Source organism: Lithobates pipiens, unplaced genomic scaffold, assembly GCF_037356315.1.
Source record: "Lithobates pipiens isolate NorthernLeopardFrog02 unplaced genomic scaffold, aLitPip1_a1.2 Scaffold_19, whole genome shotgun sequence".
Taxonomy (NCBI): domain Eukaryota; kingdom Metazoa; phylum Chordata; class Amphibia; order Anura; family Ranidae; genus Lithobates; species Lithobates pipiens.
This window is the reverse complement of record NW_027507764.1, coordinates 74,351,234-74,370,507: the sequence shown is the minus strand read 5'-3', so window position 1 is coordinate 74,370,507 and position 19,274 is coordinate 74,351,234. Positions and strand designations below refer to the sequence as shown.

General features: G+C 45.4%; 1 protein-coding gene across 1 annotated transcript in view; it reads right to left on the bottom strand.

Moving 5' to 3' along the window:
• The window catches only part of MRC1 (mannose receptor C-type 1), a 178,554-nt gene that overhangs the window by 79,686 nt on the left and 79,594 nt on the right, over nt 1-19,274 (bottom strand). The window contains exons 13-15 of the mRNA XM_077490910.1: nt 13,651-13,781; nt 12,312-12,399; nt 5,329-5,473 (exon numbers count right to left, since the gene is read on the bottom strand). Of these exons, the coding sequence (XP_077347036.1) occupies nt 5,329-5,473; nt 12,312-12,399; nt 13,651-13,781 (364 nt within the window). The remainder of the gene's footprint in view (nt 1-5,328; nt 5,474-12,311; nt 12,400-13,650; nt 13,782-19,274) is intronic.

Sequence of the window (19,274 nt, the reverse complement as noted above, 5' to 3'; positions counted from 1 at the left end):
ATAGGGGTCCTCTCCAAATCAATACTAGACCCAAGGGCCCGGTATGGACCTGGGGGGGGGGGGGGGGGCGCGCCATTTTTTTCCTCAATTTTTTTTTTTTTTTTTTTTTTTTTTTAAACCACCAGTCTGCTAGTATTATTTCATTGGACCACCAGCCCAACATATTTCATTGGGCCAGCAGTATTTCATTGGGCCACCAGCCCATCATATTTCATTGGGCCACCAGCCCATCATATTTCATTGGGCCACCAGCCCAACATATTTCATTGAGTCAGCAGTCTAATATATTTCATTGGGACACTAGCCCTACATATTTCATTGGGCCACCAGCCCAACATATTTAATTGGGCCACCAGCCCAACATATTTAATTGGGCCACCAGCCCAACATATTTTATTGGGCTACCAGCCCAACATATTTAATTGGGCTACCAGTCCAACACATTTCATTGTACCACCAATCTAATGTATTTCATTGGGCCACCAGCCCAACATTTTTTTTTTTTTTTGTCCAGCCCAGTCGTCCCCTGATGATAAGTCCATTTTAAGGAGCAGGAACTTGCCAGAGCAGCCCTTGGCAGGCTAGCTAACATGATAAAACTCCTGGACATAAAATAATGACTGGCTAGGCTCATGCTGCAGATGATGTGGCACATTACAGAATTCTAACTTTTCTTTTTTTTTTTTTTTTTTTTTAATCTTTATTTATATCAAAAAAATTTTCCAAAACCAAATAAATACATGTATGAAAAGGAAAAGGGCCATATTCATACAAATACAATATATAACATACCAAAAGGAAAGAAATTATTAGATTAAACCTACACATATGTAATCTTTATATACCCCTCTACTTTCCCCCACACCCCCCCCCCCACCCCCCACCCTTGCCTTGTAGAACCGCTAGTGGGTTCCCTCTTAGTGACCGTTTTTTTTTTTTTTTTTTAAACGGGATATTACTTTCTTCTGAAGTTTATTGTGTAATTTCCTCCACATATCTCCAGGTCAGTTTAAATTCTTCCCACGATGCCCATTTATTTGAGCCTCCCTCCTCTGCTGTTACGTCTGCATCCCCTTCGTTATAATTTTCTATTTTTTGTGTTTCATTTAAACGAAAAATCCAATCCGATATTTTAGGGCTCTCCTTTTCCTTCCATTTTTTTGGAATTAGATTTTTGGCGGTGTCTAACAGGGTTGGGATTAATGAGTTTTTATAATGCTTTATGGGTTCGTCTGTCCCATGGAATAGAACGGTCCACGGGTCTTCTCTTATTTCCTTTTTTGTTACAACTTTAATTATCTCTAAGATTTTTCTCCAGTAAGTTTTAATAATGGGGCAATCCCACCAAATGTGGGCCATAGTCCCAATTTTTTTACACCCACGCCAGCAGTCCGCCGATTGCTCTGATCCAAATTTGGCCATTTTATCGGGTGTCACGTACCACCTTGCAAGGCATTTGTAATTCGTTTCTATCAGTTTATTATCTACAACCCCTGAGTGAATTAATTTAAAAATCTTATTACGAGTTGATGTGCTACATTGTGACCCCAACTCTGATTCCCATTTATGGACGTATGGCGGGTCCCCCAATTCCTCCCCCTCAGAGAGGATCTTATATAAAAATGTAATATTTTTTTTTGATGTATCTCTCAGACATAGATGCTCCAAGGGTCTCAATTCCTCTTCACTCCGAATTGGCTGAGATAAACTCGAAATGAAGTGACTAAGTTGGAGAAACCGCCACCCGTCCATTTTCATGAGGTCTGTGTCCAGACTAAGTGCTTGGAGTGATGCTATTTTACCATTAACTAATATATCTTTTAATTGTGCCGTATCTTTCCTGATCCAGTTACCCCCCACCTCCTGTTTACCCGGTGTGAAAAAATCATTATTTTTAAGAAAAATCAAGGGTGAATTGTACCCCCACTTATTTTGTGAATGTGTTCGGTCCCATATCTTTAATGCTAAACGTGTTATCTCGTGAGCGTGAGGTCCGATGGACCTAAACTGTGGGGGGTTCCATATCATGCGACCCAAACGTGCTTGACTCATTGTGTTCTCTACACTCACCCACCTCTTTTTATTTGCCTCTTTCGCCCATTCAACTACTCGAGACAGGACCACTGCATTGTAATATCTTTTTAAATCCGGGACAGACAATCCCCCTTGTCTTTTCCCCCTGCATAACACCCCCATGGCTATTCTCGGTTTTTTATGTTGCCAAATATACTTCGAAATTAAATTTTTCATTAATCTAAAATAGGCAGAAGAGAGCGGAATGGGCAGCATCTGAAACTTATAGATAATCTTCGGGATTAATATCATTTTAACTGCGTTAATACGCCCTAACCAAGAGAGGGGACATGCTGAGATTTTTTTTAATTCTCTTTTAATTTCATCAAGTAAGGGGATATAATTCTTCGTATATATTTTCCTAATGGTGTTCGATAGGTAAATTCCCAAATATTTAATCTCCTTGCGCCAAGGGAAACGGAATTCTGATCGGAGGTTCTCCTCTTCCTGTGTGCTGATATTAACATTCATAACTTCGGACTTGCTGAGGTTTATTTTCAAATTCGCTCAGCGAATTCATTCAGCGGGAAGTCAGCTGACAGATGACGACTCATTGGTTGCTAAGGATGCGGTGGACGGTTTCCCGGCCCTCTCCTTAGCAATCAGCTAGATACAGTGTAAAAAAAAAATGCATGTCCAAAAACGCAGCAAGCACCGCAAAAAAGCACTGCAGAAACGCTCAAAAGCAACATGCATGGATGTGAATTGAGCCTTTACACCTATCAACTTTACAAGAAAATTGGTCGCCGGCTGCAGCTGCAGCCATGATCCTGGTTTAACTATTTGCCAACAGGACGTTTTTAATATGTAAGGTGGTTGGCCGGTTAAAGGGACCTTGTGGGTTAGCTGCACTGAGCCATAGACTTCGATTATATCCTGCAGGTTTGGTGCGCTTTCTGAAAGTGCAATCACCTGAAAGATATATTAGTCTTAAGGTATAACTCATAGTCATTGCAAGTTTATGGCAAAGTGCAGCTAACTTGCAGGAAAGCTACAGGTGCAGGTAAAACACATAACATCAGTATGAAAGCAGTCTTATAGGGAGCTCAGGAAAGTAAAGTATTCATGCGGCCTTTCACTCCAGTGTGAGGGCTTTCACACTGGAGCGATGCGCTGGCAGGACAGTGAAAAAAGTCCTGCTAGCCGCATCTTTGGAGCGGTGAAGGAGCTGTGTATTCACCGCTCCTAAACCGCTCCTACCCATTGAAATCAATGGGACAGCGCGGCAATACCGCCGGCAAAGCGCCGCGTTGCGGGCGGTTTTAACCCTTTTTCGGCCGCTAGCGGGGGTTAAAACCACCCCGCTAGCGCCCGCAGACCGCCGCTAAAACGACGGTAAAAATGGCGGCGCTTTACCGCCGACGCCGCTCCCGCCCCAGTGTGAAAGCAGCCTTAAGGCTTGCTTACATGTGTTTTACTTCAAATGACAGTTTGGGAGTAGGCGGTTACATTTAAAAAAATACAATGTAATACAATGTAAAAATTCACAAGGGACACCAACATAGTTGTATCTTTGATCTTAAAAACTACGGGATAATCGTGTTGTGGTAACTTGCCCAAAAAAATCATAATAATATTATTATTGATATCACTAGAAAAAAAAGCCTTTGAAAATGTGTTTCCTGTCGCATCATGGGAGCATACAATCTGGAGTCACAACCCAGAGTGTATGCTGCCATGAAGATGCGACAGGAAAGGAAAATTACGGAAAGGTACCGTATATACTCGAGTATAGGCCGACCCGAATATAAGCCGAGGCCCCCAATTTACCCCCAAAAAAACTGGCAAACTTATTGACTCGTGTATAAGCCGAGGGTGAGACATGCCTGTCCATCCCTGTGTGTCCGTCCATCCCTGTGTGTCCGTCCATCCATCCCTGTGTGTGTGTGTGTCCATCCATCCATCCATCCCTGTGTGTGTGTGTCTCCATCCATCCATCCATCCATCCCTGTGTGTGTGTGTCTCCATCCATCCATCCATCCATCCCTGTGTGTGTGTGTCTCCATCCATCCATCCATCCATCCCTGTGTGTGTGTGTCTCCATCCATCCATCCATCCCTGTGTGTGTGTGTATCCATCCATCCCTGTGTGTGTGTGTGTCTCCATCCATCCATCCATCCGTGTGTGTGTGTCTCCATCCGTGTGTGTGTGTGTGTGTGTGTGTGTGTGTGTGTGTGTGTCCAGCCTACCTGTGTCCCGAGCCTTTGTCCCGAGCCTCCGTCCCGTGTCGTGCCTTGCCTTCGTCCCGTCCCGTCCCGTCCCGTCCCGTGCCGTGCCTTGCCTTGCCTCCGTCCCGTGCCCTCTTCGTCGGCGGCCATTGTAAAATTCAAAAGCCGCGCCTCCTCCTTCGCCTGTGATAGGCGGAACACTGAATTTCCCAGCAGCCTGTGTTCCGCCTATCACGGACGTCGTATCATCCTCGTCCGTAGTACGAGGATGAGCGGATGCCCGTGATAGGCGGAACACAGGCTGCTGGGAAATTCAGTGTTCCGCCTATCACAGGCGAAGGCGGAGCCGGAGGCGCGGCTTTTGAATCATAGAATGGCCGCTGTCTGTCTGCTCGACACGCTGATCGAGCGGGCAGACAGCGATGACTCGAGTATAAGCCGAGGGGGGCACTTTCAGCCTCAAAAAAGAGGCTGAAAATCTCGGCTTATACTCGAGTATATACGGTAAGTATACAATTTTCTGGTTTGTAGTAACTCCATCAGTATCACCAGCAAAGCAGCTTCATTATTATCCCATTAAAGAAGTAGAGAATTGTGCGCTGCATTTGGAGATTTCATAATTCTCCATTACGAACGCTAATTTACAAGACCTACCGCTTCTGGCTCTTCCTTGCTTCTGAGCATGCGTGTTTGTACTTTGGACTTTTGTCTGATGGACTTGTGTACACACGCTCGGAAAATACAACAACACACATTTGTTGGTGAAAAGTCCGACAACAATTGTCCGATGGAGCGTACACACAGTCGGATTTTCTGCCAACATCACACAATTCCTGTCAGAAAATCCGATGGTGTGTACGGGACTTTAGAACTTGACTAAGGGCTCTCTCACACATGGTTTTACCACCCCCAGCCACCCACCGGAATCCTAACATTACAGCCTGACACATGCTTTCTGAACACCTGTGAAACTCACTGATTGGGCCGCACCACAACTGCAAGCCGAATATGTAGCTCACATTTGCGGTGTGGTCCCGCAAAATAAAATTGCCATTCGACAATTAAAAAGAAGAAGAATAATAATTACCTTTTCTTAACTCGCAGATCCAGTCTGCTGGGTGTTCGCAGTGCCTGTCATTCCAGGACAGCCTGTAATCAGAGTTTAGCTCTCCGCACAGTTCCACGCCCTGGTGGTTGTTGGGTTCTCCATAACCCCAGTTTTCATAAATTAGCTAAAAGGAACAAAAAACATTAGGCAGAGATTCTAATAATGATCTTGCTAATATTTGGCCAGTGTTTTTGTTTGCTTAAATGATTCTAAGGCCGCGTACACACGGGCGGACTGTTCGCCCAACCTTGTCCGCTGAACAGTGTTTGGGCGGACAGTCCGCTCGTGTGTGGGCTTTCAGCGGACAGTTTCAGCGGACAGTTGGACGGACAAAGTCTTTCGGAAATTCCGAAAAACTGTCCGCTGAAACTGTGTTTGAGCGAACAGTCCACCCGTGTGTGGGCTTGTCCGCTGTACTTTCGAAATGAGCGGACTGTTCCCGCTCGGAAAGTCCGCCCATTTCGAGCGCGTGTACAGGTAGGCGGGGCCCGCGAAGGAGACGTCGCGGGCTCCGCCGCCTGGAATGGGCTTAAAGGGGAACCCCAACGCCGAAAAAAATCGGCGTGGGGGTTCCCCCCAAGTCCACACCAGACCCTTGTCCGAGCACGCTACCCGGCCGGCCAGGAAAGGGGGGCGAGCGAGCGCGCCCCCCCTCCTGAGCCGTACCAGGCCGCGTGCCCTCAACATGGGGGGGTGCCTTGGGGAAGGGGGGGGCCGCGCGGCCCCCCCACCCCAAAGCACCTTGTCCCCATGTTGATGAGGACAAGGGCCTCTTCCCGACAACCCTGGCCGTTGGTTGTCGGGGTCTGCGGGCGGGGGGCTTATCGGAATCCGGGAGCCCCCTTTAAGAAGGGGGCCCCCGGATACCGGCCCCCCACCCTATGTGAATGAGTATGGGGTACAATGTACCCCTACCCATTCACCTGTGAAATAAAGTACAAATAAAAACACAACACAGGGGGAAAAAATATTTTATTGCACAGCCGGGGGTCTTCCGTCTTCGGGGGTCTTCTCGCCGGACTCCTCCGCTATGTGTGTGTAGCTCTTTTGCCAGCGGAGGAGTCCGGCTTTCTTCCTCCCCGCCGCCGGCCTCTTCTCCCGACTTCGGGGGTCTTGTCCCCCTCTTCGGTTCTTCTGCCGGGCCACCGCGCCTGGTCCGGTGGCCCGGTCTTCTGTCGCCGTCTTCCGTTCTTCTGTCGCCGCCTTCGGTTCTTCTGCCGGGCCACCGCGCCTTCTTGTAGCTCTTTTACAGGCGGTGGCCCGGTCTTCTGTCGCCGTCGCCGCCTTCCGTTCGTGTTCTTCTTCTTGTTCTTCTTGTTCTTCTCCTGGAGATGTTGACTCGACGAGCTCTCCGGCCGGAATGCCGGGGACGCGCTGTGCGGTCACTTATATAGTGACAATGGGGCGGGGTCACATGGTATATGTCACATGGGTTGGTCACATGGGTTGATGTCACATGGGGACTATGACATCGTAAGGGGGCGGGGTCACCATGTGACATCAACCCATGTGACATATACCATGTGACCCCGCCCCATTGTCACTATATAAGTCACAGCGCAGGGCGGCTCTGGCATTCCGGCCGGAGGGAGCGACGTGTCAACATCGCCTGGAGAAGAACAAGAAGAACAAGAAGAAGAACACGAACGGAAGGCGGCGACGGCGACAGAAGACCGGGCCACCGCCTGTAAAAGAGCTACAAGAAGGCGCGGTGGCCCGGCAGAAGAACCGAAGGCGGCGACAGAAGAACGGAAGACGGCGACAGAAGACCGGGCCACCGGACCAGGCGCGGTGGCCCGGCAGAAGAACCGAAGAGGGGGACAAGACCCCCGAAGTCGGGAGAAGAGGCCGGCGGCGGGGAGGAAGAAAGCCGGACTCCTCCGCTGGCAAAAGAGCTACACACACATAGCGGAGGAGTCCGGCGAGAAGACCCCCGAAGACGGAAGACCCCCGGCTGTGCAATAAAATATTTTTTCCCCCTGTGTTGTGTTTTTATTTGTACTTTATTTCACAGGTGAATGGGTAGGGGTACATTGTACCCCATACTCATTCACATAGGGTGGGGGGCCGGTATCCGGGGGCCCCCTTCTTAAAGGGGGCTCCCGGATTCCGATAAGCCCCCCGCCCGCAGACCCCGACAACCAACGGCCAGGGTTGTCGGGAAGAGGCCCTTGTCCTCATCAACATGGGGACAAGGTGCTTTGGGGTGGGGGGGCCGCGCGGCCCCCCCCTTCCCCAAGGCACCCCCCCATGTTGAGGGCACGCGGCCTGATACGGCTCAGGAGGGGGGGCGCGCTCGCTCGCCCCCCTTTCCTGGCCGGCCGGGTAGCGTGCTCGGACAAGGGTCTGGTGTGGACTTGGGGGGAACCCCCACGCCGATTTTGTTCGGCGTTGGGGTTCCCCTTTAAGCCCATTCCAGGCGGCGGAGCCCGCGACGTCTCCTTCGCGGGCCCCGCCTACCTGTACACGCGCTCGAAATGGGCGGACTTGCCTCCGCCTTACGTGGGCGAGTCCGTTCATTTCAAAAGTTGAGCGAACTGTTTGCCCAACCTTGTTCGTCAAACAGTCCGCTCGTGTGTGGGCAAGTCCGCTCATGCAAATTTTGAGCGGACTGTTTGATGAAACTGTTTGCCGAACAAGGTTGGGCGAACAGTCCTCCCGTGTGTACGCGGCCTTAAGGCTTTTTTTTAAATAACAAACATGGTATACTTACCTGCCCTGTGTATTGGTTTTGCAAAAAGCACCCCTGATCCCCCTCTCCTTGGGACGCTCTGTGATACCCCCGCTGTGTGCCCCCATAGCAAGCCCCTTGTTATAGGGGTACTCGTGCCCAAGCCCCACTCTGTGTGTCCATAAGACACACAGAAAGTGGGTCGGCCCCACCCCTGCTCCCTCCTCACTTGCTGAGAGTGACAGCAGCAGGAGCCAATGGATTCCACTGCAGTCTCTGAGCCAATGAGGAGGCAGTGAGCCAAGACAGCAGCCACTCTTGTGTACATTGCTGGATCAGGTTCAAGTAAGCATTTGGGGGGCTGCGGTGAGATCTGCATACTAAAGAGTTTTTACCTTGCATAGAAAACATGAAGGTATAATAACCCCATACACACGGTCGGAAATTCTGACGGAAAAAGTCCGATCGGATTATGTTGTCGGAAAATCCGATCGTGTGTGGGCTCTATCGGTTTGAGAGCTGGATCTAAAATTTTTCCGACAACAAAATACAAACGGACTTTTTCCTGATTGTGTGTAGAGAATTCCGACGCACAAAGTGCCACGCATGCTCAGAAAAAATTTGGAGACGAAAGCTATTGGCAACTGGTCTCTACCTTGTATATGCAGACAAATTGCGTCCAAAATCCGTTGGAAAAAATCAGACGGATTTTGTGGTCGGAATGTCTGACCGTGTGTATGGGGCATTAGACTTGGTTCACACTGCTGCGACCCCTAAGTTGTGTGACTTTGCATTGTGACTTACTTGCCACTTTAATGTGATTTTCATGCGATCTTGATGTTTTGTGACTTTGGCCAATCATAACAATACAGAGTGGAGTTAATTTATTAAAACTGGAAAGTGCAAAATCTGGTGCAGCTCTGCAGAGAAACAAATCAGCTTCCAGGTTTTATTGTCAAAGCCTAATTGAAGAAACTGAAGTAAAGCCTCGTACACACGATACGATTGTTGGCAGGGTATTGTCTGTTGACAGACTGTTGTCCTAAAATCTTACGGCCAACTTTCGGCCAACAAATGTTGGATGACAGGCTAGTAAATTTTCGGTGGTCGGTTTGACGTCAGATTTTCGTATGGTCAGTACACAAATCCGTCACACAAAAGCTGAAAGTACAAACACGCATGCTCGGAATCAAAGCTCACCAAACACAAAATTAGCAGAAGGGGCCCAAAAGGTGGCGCTCAAGAGCTGAAATTCTTTGTAGTACATCACTACGTTTGTGCTTGTGGCACAACAATTGTGTAACCGTAAGGCCGCGTACACACGGGCGGACTGTTCGTCCAACTTTGTCCGCTGAACAGTGTTTGGGCGGACAGTCCGCTCGTGTGTGGGCTTTCAGCGGACAGTTTCAGCGGACAGTTTGACGAACAAGGTTTTTCGGAAATTCCGTAAAACTGTCCGCTGAAACCTTGTTTCAGCGAACAGTCCGCCCGTGTGTAGGCTTGTTCGTCAAACAAAGTTGCGCGCATGCTCAGAAAGGATTTTCACGCCGAAAGCTATAATGCAGTGTATAGGACGTCGTATTTTTCGTCCCGTCGTACGTGCCGTTCACGTCATCGCGCACGGTTTCAGCAAACTGTTCGTCCGTCGTGTGTGGCCATGTCCGTCCATGCTAAGTTTGAGCGGACTGTTTGCCGAAACTGTTGGACGGACAAAGTTGGGCGAACAGTCCGCGCGTGTGTACGCGGCCTTAGTATGCAAGACAAGATCCTGGCACACGCCCTTTTGACACAAATCTGATGCTCGGTTGGCCAACAATTGTACCGTGTGTATGAGGCTTTAGGCTGGTCATACATTATACAATTTTCTTGTACCATTTTCCTCTTGATTTACCAAAACCATATAATATGAGGTCACAACTAAACACTTTCAATTTGTATTCAATCAGGCAGGCCCTTGCTACATAGTTGATGGTAAATGCAAAGCAAATTGAACAAGAAAATTGTATAATGTATGGCCAGCATTAAGGCCCGTACACACGATATGAAAATCGAAAATAAAATTTCGTCTGGCGAACAACGGATCGTTGATATGGTGCTTTTCGACAGCGTCAGACAAAAGCTGGATGTGCAGACTATAAAATTTTTGTCATACGTGAACTCAACATCTGATTTTCGTTTAATTAGTACAGTTTTTGGATGAAAAAAAATCATAAGAGCAAGACTACGCATGCTCAGAAATGAAAGAATACATACAAAACTATTCAACACACTTCTGAAGTTGTATTCTGTTGTATGAAAATTTTCGTATGGTGAGTAACCTCTTCACTTTCCACATGAGACTAGCATGCCACAAAAAATGGACGAACGATCGTCCGAAAATCTGATAGTGTATACGAGGTTTTAGAAGCTGATTGGCTATCATGCACAGTTGTACCAGATTTTTCACTCTCAAGTTTTAGTAAGGCTGGATTCACACCTATGCAGTTTTAGTGCTTTTTGCATTTTGCAGATTTGCACTAGAGTCCATTTAACATGGTTTCCTATGGAACACGATCTGTAGTGTAAATCTCCAAAATGCAAAAAGCATAATAAATGCATAGGTGTGAATCCAGCCTTAATCAACCCCAGTGTGACACATATTATTGAATTTACAAAACCCTCTGAAGTCGCAGCCAAAGTCCCAAAGATAAGGCAAAACAAATCACAAAAGTGCTTGCGACTTTTGTGATTTTAACATTGCAGTCTATGGCACTCATGTTGCAAGGAAGACGCAAAAAAAGTAGTGCAGGGGCTATTCATTTTTTTTCATTTCTCTGACTTGAGTCACATTATTAAGACAAATTAATATTTTTTTGACTTTTTATGCAACTTCCTGTATAACATGCTGCAGCAAGTCGCCTGATAGGTCACACCAGGGCTAGAAAACTTTGTAGTTGCAAAAGCAGCTGGAGCAGGTCATGCCCCTGCAATGAACTTTGAATGATTTCAGAAGTACCTCAAATTGTGCTGCATTTGCCCAAGCAAGTCTGGGCTCTTTGAGTTATTTCACAATAAAAGTAATTTACAGCCTATTTCTGTTTGTTTTGTTTTTTTACATTGTGAATATTCTATAAAATATTGAAGCCTAAGTACACATATCAAGAATAAAGTCAATAGGGCAGCACAGTGGCTAAGTGGTTAGCACTTCTACCTAGCAGCTCTACAGTTGTCAGTTTGAATCCCAACCATGGCACAACCTGCCTGGAGTTTGCATGTTCCCCCCTGTGCCTACAAAGATAGGCAGGTAGGTTAATTGGCAAATCGTAGTTAAAATGCACTATGTACTTTTCGGCTGGATTCACCTATGCATTTTAAGTGCTTTTTGCCTTTTGTAGATTTGCACTACAGAACGTGTTCCATAGGAAACCATGTTAAATGGACTGTATTGCAAATTTGCAAAGTGCAAAAAGCATTAAAAACTCATAGGTGTGAACCAGGCTTCAAGCAAAATAAAAATGCACAAAAATGCATTGATGTGAATGTGTTCCATAGGAACCCATGTAAAAAATAATGTCCTGAGTTTCTGCAAAAAGCAGGAAAAAATGCATTGGTGTAAATGGAGTCTTATGCCACGTACACACGATCGGAATTCTCCTCGAAAAAAACTCCCCGAATTCCGCTCAAGCTGTCTTGCCTACACACGGTCACACCAAATTCTGATTGTTTAGAACGCGGTGACGTACAACACGTACGACGGGACTAGAAAAAGGAAGTTCGATAGCCAGTAGCCAATAGCTTCTGTCTCGTAGTTGAATCTGAGCATGCTTGATTTTTGGCGTGTCGGAATTGCATACACACGATCGGAATTACCGATAGGAAGTTTTTCCGTCGGGAAAATTGAGAAAATGCTATCAATTTTTGGTTGGCGGAAATTCAGACAGATAAATTCAGATGGAGCATACACACGGTCGCATTTTCTGATGAAAAGCTCTCATCTGTCGTTTTCTGGCCGAAATTCCGATCGTGTGTACGCGGCATAAGACCGGAATGCCATTAAAGTTCATGTGCGTGTAAAGGCAGGCGTCCCAATACTTTAGGCACTGTGTACATTGACAACGCTATAATAGAATCTGCAATAAATATATAAATCTATTCAGAAAGACTGTCACTTTTCTGTGAATGACAGATCATAGTCTTTGAATTGCTTTTTTAAACTATCATTTTTATTTTCTTTCAATAATTTGCTTTCTGCATATGTGTGAAATTATAAAGTCAAGCATGAGATCTAAGAAACATACACAGCATTACTTACAGGTGAACCGTCCGACCACTGAAAGCTTTCAATGGCATCGCTGTTCATTAGACCCATCCAGAAGACGTTGCGGTAGATATTGGCATTCCTGAAAGAGTCCATTATAAATGTTATTGGTCTATTTAGCCACTTCATCTCCAGGAGATTTACCCCGCTTCATGACTGGGCCATTTTTTGCCACAATTGTGCGGTCGTGCGACGCTGTACCCAAATAAAATTGACCTTTTTTTCCCCCCAAATAGAGCTTTCTTTTGGTGGTTTTACCACCTCTGCGTTTTTTATTTTTTGCTCAATAATCAAAAAAAGATTTTTGAAACAAAAAAACTATATTTTTACTTTCTGCTATAAAACAAATCCAATAAAAAAAATGTAAAAAATCGAATTTCTTCATAAATTTATGCCAATATGTATTCAGTTACATATTTTTGGTAAAAAAAAATCCCAATAAGCGTATATTGATTGGTTTGTGCAAAAGTTATAGCGTCTACAAAACTTTGGGTTATTTTTATGTCATTTTAATTTTTTTTTTACTAGTATTGAGTGCAATCAGTGACTTATAGCGGGACTACGACATTGTGGCAGACCAATTGGATACTTTTTGTGGACCAGTGATACCAATACAGGGATCAGTGCTAAAAAATATGAACTGTCACTGCACTAATGACACTGGCTGGGAAGGAGTTAACATCAAGGGCATCAGGCCTGTCCTAGTGACCTGCTGATTGGCTCCCACTGTTTCCAATCACAGCGGGAGCTGGTCACCGGCAGCAGGCATCCTGGAAACCGAGAAGAGGCGATCACATACAGGCACAAGATTTCGCCTATAGGAGCCACCGCCAACCCCGCAACATATATACGTGGGGCGGTCGGCAAGCGGTTAAACTTTGTCTTCTTTTTCTTTATTTACTTACTAATAAAATTAAAAAGAAATAAATAAATAAAAAAGCAATACTGCACTTTCTTTACTACAGTGCCTAAAATACATTTGCAGAAATTAAAGATGGGGCTACTTTGAACCACACCCCCCATCTATGGCACTACAGCCCGCTGATCTCAACCAATTCAGGTGAATGGGGCGGTTCTGCAAGCGCCCTGTAACTACAAACAATGCATGTAGAGCCAGGTCCAAGGGGTAAAAGTAGGCAGTAAGGAAGCGATACAATGCCTCCTTACTGCCTATCAAATGCTCTTTGAAGAGTGAACCCAATGCAGATTGATGTGCAGAAACTAAAGCCTGTGTGAATGAGCCCTAAAAGATTTCCATGTATCAAATCCATCAGGTGATAAAATAACTAAAATCATATAAAAAAATTACTACACAAAACATATTACTACTTACGACAACATTGAGGACACCACCAGTTCTTCCTCTTTACTGTTCAGGCTGAGTAAATCTCCTCCTATTGCTCGGCAAAAGTCCCGGGATTCCATCCATGTTTTCTTCTCATCGTCTGATTTGCTTTTATAATACTGCAATGAGAAAAACATAAATACTGTATATATAAATAAATGGTTTACAGTCAGTGACAGCAGCTACTTGAAGGGTGTAGCAAAGTGAGCTGAGAAATCACTGTTGGAAGGAGCACAGGGTGGGCTGAGCCGAGCTTCTGAGTCACTGCTGAGAGAAGGGGCAGGGTGATCTGAGTTTGTGAATCACTGCGGGAAGGAGAAGCAGGGTGATCTGAGATTGTGAATCACTGCGGGAGGAGAAGCAGGGTGATCTGAGCTTGTGAACCAATGCCAGGAAAAGAAGCAGGGTGATCTGAGCTTGTGAACCACTGCCAGGAGGAGAAGCAGGTTGATCTTGAGCTTGTGAATCACTGCCGGGAGGAGAAGCAGGGTTATCTGAGCTTGTGAACCACTGCCGGGAGGAGAAGCAGGGTGATCTGAGCTTGTGAATCACTGCCGGGAGGAGAAGCAGGGTGATCTGAGCTTGTGAATCACTGCCGGGAGGAGAAGCAGGGTGATCTGAGCTTGTGAATCACTGCCGGGAGGACAAGCAGGGTGATCTGAGCTTGTGAATCACTGCCGGGAGGAGAAGCAGGGTGATCTGAGCTTGTGAATCACTGCTGGGAGGAGAAGCAGAGTGATCTGAGCTTGTGACTCACTGCGGGGGGAGAAGCAAGGTGACCTAAGCTGGTGAATCACAACTGGGAAGAGAAGCAGAGTGATCTGAGCTTGTGAATCACTGCTGGGAAGAGAAGCAGGGTGATCTAAGCTGGTGAATCACAACTGGGAGGAGAAGCAGGGAGATCTAAGCTGGTGTATCACATAGTTGGGAGGAGGGAGAAGGATAAGTAGAGATTCTAAGTGTCCAAAGACATGCAGGTAGGTTAATTGGCTTCTGTCCAAAATTGGCCCTAGTATATGAATGGGGACCTTGGATTGTGGGCTTCTTGAGGTTAGGGACCGATGTGATTGTGCGATGTACAGGGATAGGGACAATTGTAGACACTCAGTCAGGTTAAACTGGATGGACTGGTGTCTTTATTCAACCTTACTGACTATGTAACCATTGGAAGGTGGGACTAGACTGAGAAGGGGTTATTGCTAAGGAAGCAGGAAAAACCTCAGTGCTGGGTCACTGCTAAGAGGCAGGGGAGCTGAGCTGCAGGGAACATAATTAGTGCTTCTACTGTGAACTTTAAAAAAGTATTTTTTTTTTCACAGATCTTAATTGCATGTGCACACGTTGGCAGCCATATTTATGTTGTGTTTCGTAGCACTAGACGTCTGTGCCTTTCTGCTTGCCTTACTAAAATGTCAACTGAGTTTCATTGAAACTTTAAGGCTGGGTTCACACTACCTTCACATGCGGCTCACAGCAGGGCTCCGATGCGTCCCCGTTCACCATTTCAGGTCAGATTTCAGCCCAAATTTTTGGCTGAATTCGGACCTGAAATGGACCAGAAGACAAACAGAGCTACTGTGCAAATTCACACCGGAACCACTGTGGAAATATGTGAAGCTGTTCCATATAGAGCCGCTCAAAATCTCCTGCTATTCCAAATTGGATGCGATGGAACCGCATCCAATTCGCAATAGTGTGAACCCAGCCTCAATGCGTTACCGTGTGAACCTTCTCCAGCCTCAGGCTGCACACAAACAACACACTCACCATGCATGATGGCTACTTCCACACAAGTTATTTAGCAAGGGAGCTCACAGTACGGACATATACACGGGATGTAGTATATACAGTCGTGCTCAAAAGCTTGCTCCCCCTCGCAGAAATTATAACATTTGGGCACTGATATTGAAACTATGATTGATCATGCCAAAAAAATGTCTTTTATTTAAAGAGGAGGGCCAGCTTTAAAAAATTTTTTTTTTTAAGTCAGCAGCTGCAAACACTGTAGCTGCTTACTTTTAATAAGCAGACTTACCTGTCCAGGGCGCCCGTGATGTCAGCCGCCCAAAGCTGACCCGTCCCTTGGCTCTCGGATCCCGGCGCCGCCATTTCAACTAAGGGAAACAGGCAGTGGAGCCTTGCGGCTTCACTGGCCATTTCCTACTGCGCATGAGCGAGTCACACAACGCTTTGTGAATGGGGCGCGCTGTGTTCTGGGACACACGTTTCCCAGAACACAGCGCGACCCATTACCCAGAAGACGCCGCACGGAGGAGAGAAGACAGAACATCACCGCGGAGGAGGAAGAGGCAGATTAGGACGATATGCCTAGCAACAGGCATTTCTGGTAAGTTAAAAAAAAAATTTAATTTTTTTTTTCAGATTTTTTGCTCATTTTTAATGTACTTTTGTTTTTTAGGGTGGCCCTCCACTTTAAGGATAGTGATCATATGAATCCATTTATTTATTTATATATCACATATTTGTTTGGCTTCTTTTCAAATCATAATGATAACATAAATCACCCAAATGGCCCTCATCAAAGGTTTACATCCCCTGGAATGTTTGGCCTTGGTACAGACACAGAAGGTGGCACACATGGTTTCAAATGTCAAAATTGCAAATTGCAATTAGTGTATAAATAGCCAATGAGTTTGTTACATGGATGAACTGAGCAGGCTAAATACTGAGCCATGGGGAGCAGAAAAAGACCTGCGTAACAAGGTAAAGGAACTGTATTAAGTTGGAAAAGTTGTGAGTGCCCCAAGCTGCGATGACATCATCGTTTACGGCACAGGACTCTGAGGAATGGCACAGTATGCCGTTCCTTCAGTGCGCATGCGCCGGTAACATCACTGGCAGCATGTAAAGTATATATCTCCTAAACAGTGCACGTTCAGGAGATATTTACTATATCTATAGGTAAGCCTTATTATAGGCTTACCTATGAGTAAAAGTAATTCATGGGAGTTTACTCCCACTTTAAGAAGTGGAAAATTAGGAGAACTCTTGATACCAAGCCAAGGTCAGGTACACCAAAAAAGATTTCAGCTACAACTGCCAGAAGAATTGTTTGGGATGCAAAGAAAAATCCACAGCTAACCTCAGGAGAAATACAGGCTGCTCTGGAAAAAGACAATTGTTTCCAGAAACACAATATGACGAAACTTGAACAAAAATGAGCTGCATGGTCGAGTTGCCAGAAAGAAGGCTTTACTGCGACAATACCTCAAAAAAGCCTGGTTACAATTTGCCCAACAACACCTTGACATCCTTCACAGCTTCTGGCACACTGTAATCTGGAGTGACAAGACCAAATAGAGCCTTATATTCACAATCATAAGCCCTGTGTTTGGAGAGAAAGAATACCATCCCAACTGTGGAAATATGTGAAGCGGTTCCATATAGAGCAGCTCAAAATCACTCACAACACACAGAATCAAGCCCGACCCCTTCAACCTTGGCAAACAGATGTTACTAGAAGTCTGAAAAAACGTAGTCGTGCTCACGAACACCTGTGGCGTAAGACCAAGTCTCAGAAAGATTTCAACCAATATAAATCTGCCCTCCAAAAATACAATTCCAGCCTCCTCTCTGCCAAGCAGACCTATTTTATCACTCTTATTAACAACTTATCACCCCGATCCCCTCAACTCTTCTCTACCTTCAACTCTCTACTTCGTCCTCCACCGCCTCCACCCGCCAACTCACTCACTGCCCAGGAGATTGCCAATCACTTCAAACAGAAGATTGAAATCGCGCGGAGATCTCTACTGTTCTGATACCCTCCACGCTTTACGCTTCATGCCCACAGGCACAATCATTACTTCCCTCTTTCAACCCCACCACTATAGACAAAGTTGCTAAACTATTTGGTAATGTCCACCTTACCACCTGCCCTCTGGATCCTGTTCCCTCACAAATGCTATGTTCACCCTCTGGCTCTATGCTACTCTCTCTAACCCACATCTTCAATCTCTCCCTCTCTTCTGGCATCTTCCCCAACTCTCTAAAACATGCACTTGTTAGACCCATACTTAAAAAGCACTCACTTGACCCATCCAATCCCGACAACCTACCCCCCATCTCCTTGCTCCCCTTCTTATCCAAACTCCTTGAACGTCTGGTCTACAACCGACTGAGCGTCCACCTCGCTGATAATAGCCTTCTTGATTCCCTTTCAGTCTGGATTTCCTCCTCAACTCTCCACAGAAACTGCTCTCCTAAAACTAACAAACGATCTACTAACGGAAAAAAACAATCTACTTTATTCAGTACTCCTACTCTTGTACCTCTCTGCTGCCTTTGACACGGTTGATCACCCCCTCCTCCTCAAAAAACTCCACACCTTTAGTCTCCGTGACTGTACTCTTCGCTGGTTCTCTTCCTACGTATCCAACCGCACCTTTACCGTTTCTTACAACTCTACTTCCTCATCGACACTCTTCCGACAATCAGGACCGGGATAAAGGCACAGTGCAGTTTTTAACTGCTGTTTCAATAGATAATTTCTGGTACGCTTAATGTTTATTGGGGGGCCATTGTATCAATAAAAGGGTATAACAGAATTACGCTATGGTTCTATGTTTTATTCCTTCTACATGGTACACCGGAGCCCCAACCCGCTAATAGTGACATCTAGTGGATAAGGAGGAATCAACAAAGGGATTGATGATTTTCTGAAGGTCTATTATTTCTGATGTTTTGGTGAGTGCATCCCCAAAGGAGATTCCCGAGCCACGAGTGGTGAAAATTTGGGTAGAAGCTTTCTCTATCAACCACAATAAGAACTTTCCAATCACTCCTAACATGTTTATCTGAATTTCAAAAATGGTGTAGAGACTTTTTTTCACTTAGAGAAAAGTGATAAGCGCTGCTATATATAAAGTGGACTTTTTATTAAGTATCGTTTTTTATATTGTTTTTTTTACAGGTATATTGCATTTTAAAGCAGCTTCTTGATTTAGATATTGATTCTAATTATTTTAAAGTAAACTGGTTATCTGTACAAATTAATCCATAGGCGCTTAGTTGTGTTCAAATAGGGTGCAATCTTTGGGCATACTGTCTTGAGTGTAAATTATATAGTCTGTGAGAAAGTTATAGTGTCTACAAACTATGGTATATACAGCATATCTGAAAATTGATCAGTCTTAATGTACCAATGGCCAATCTAATTTCTTGAGGCCCTTAAAATGTCAGGACATTACAAATATCCCCCAATTACTCCTTTTTAGAAAGCAGTCTGAGGTATTTAGTAAGAGGCATGACAAGTTATTGGAATTTGAAGTTGTGGCGGTGATCAGGAACACTAAACTGGTGACAGCATGTATTTTTTTTACATACTTTTGTCAGAGTCATTCAATGTTACAGTATCTCACAAAAGTGAGTACACCCTTCACAGTTTTGTAAATATTTTATTATAACGTTTCATATGACAACACCGAAGAAATGACACTTTGCTACAATGTTAAGTAGTGAGTGTACAGCTTGTATAACAGTGTCAATTTTCCCCTCAACACACAGCCATTAATGTCTAAATTGCCAACAACAAAAGTGAGTACACCCCTAAGTGAAAATGTCCACATTGGGCCCAAAGGGTCAATATTTTG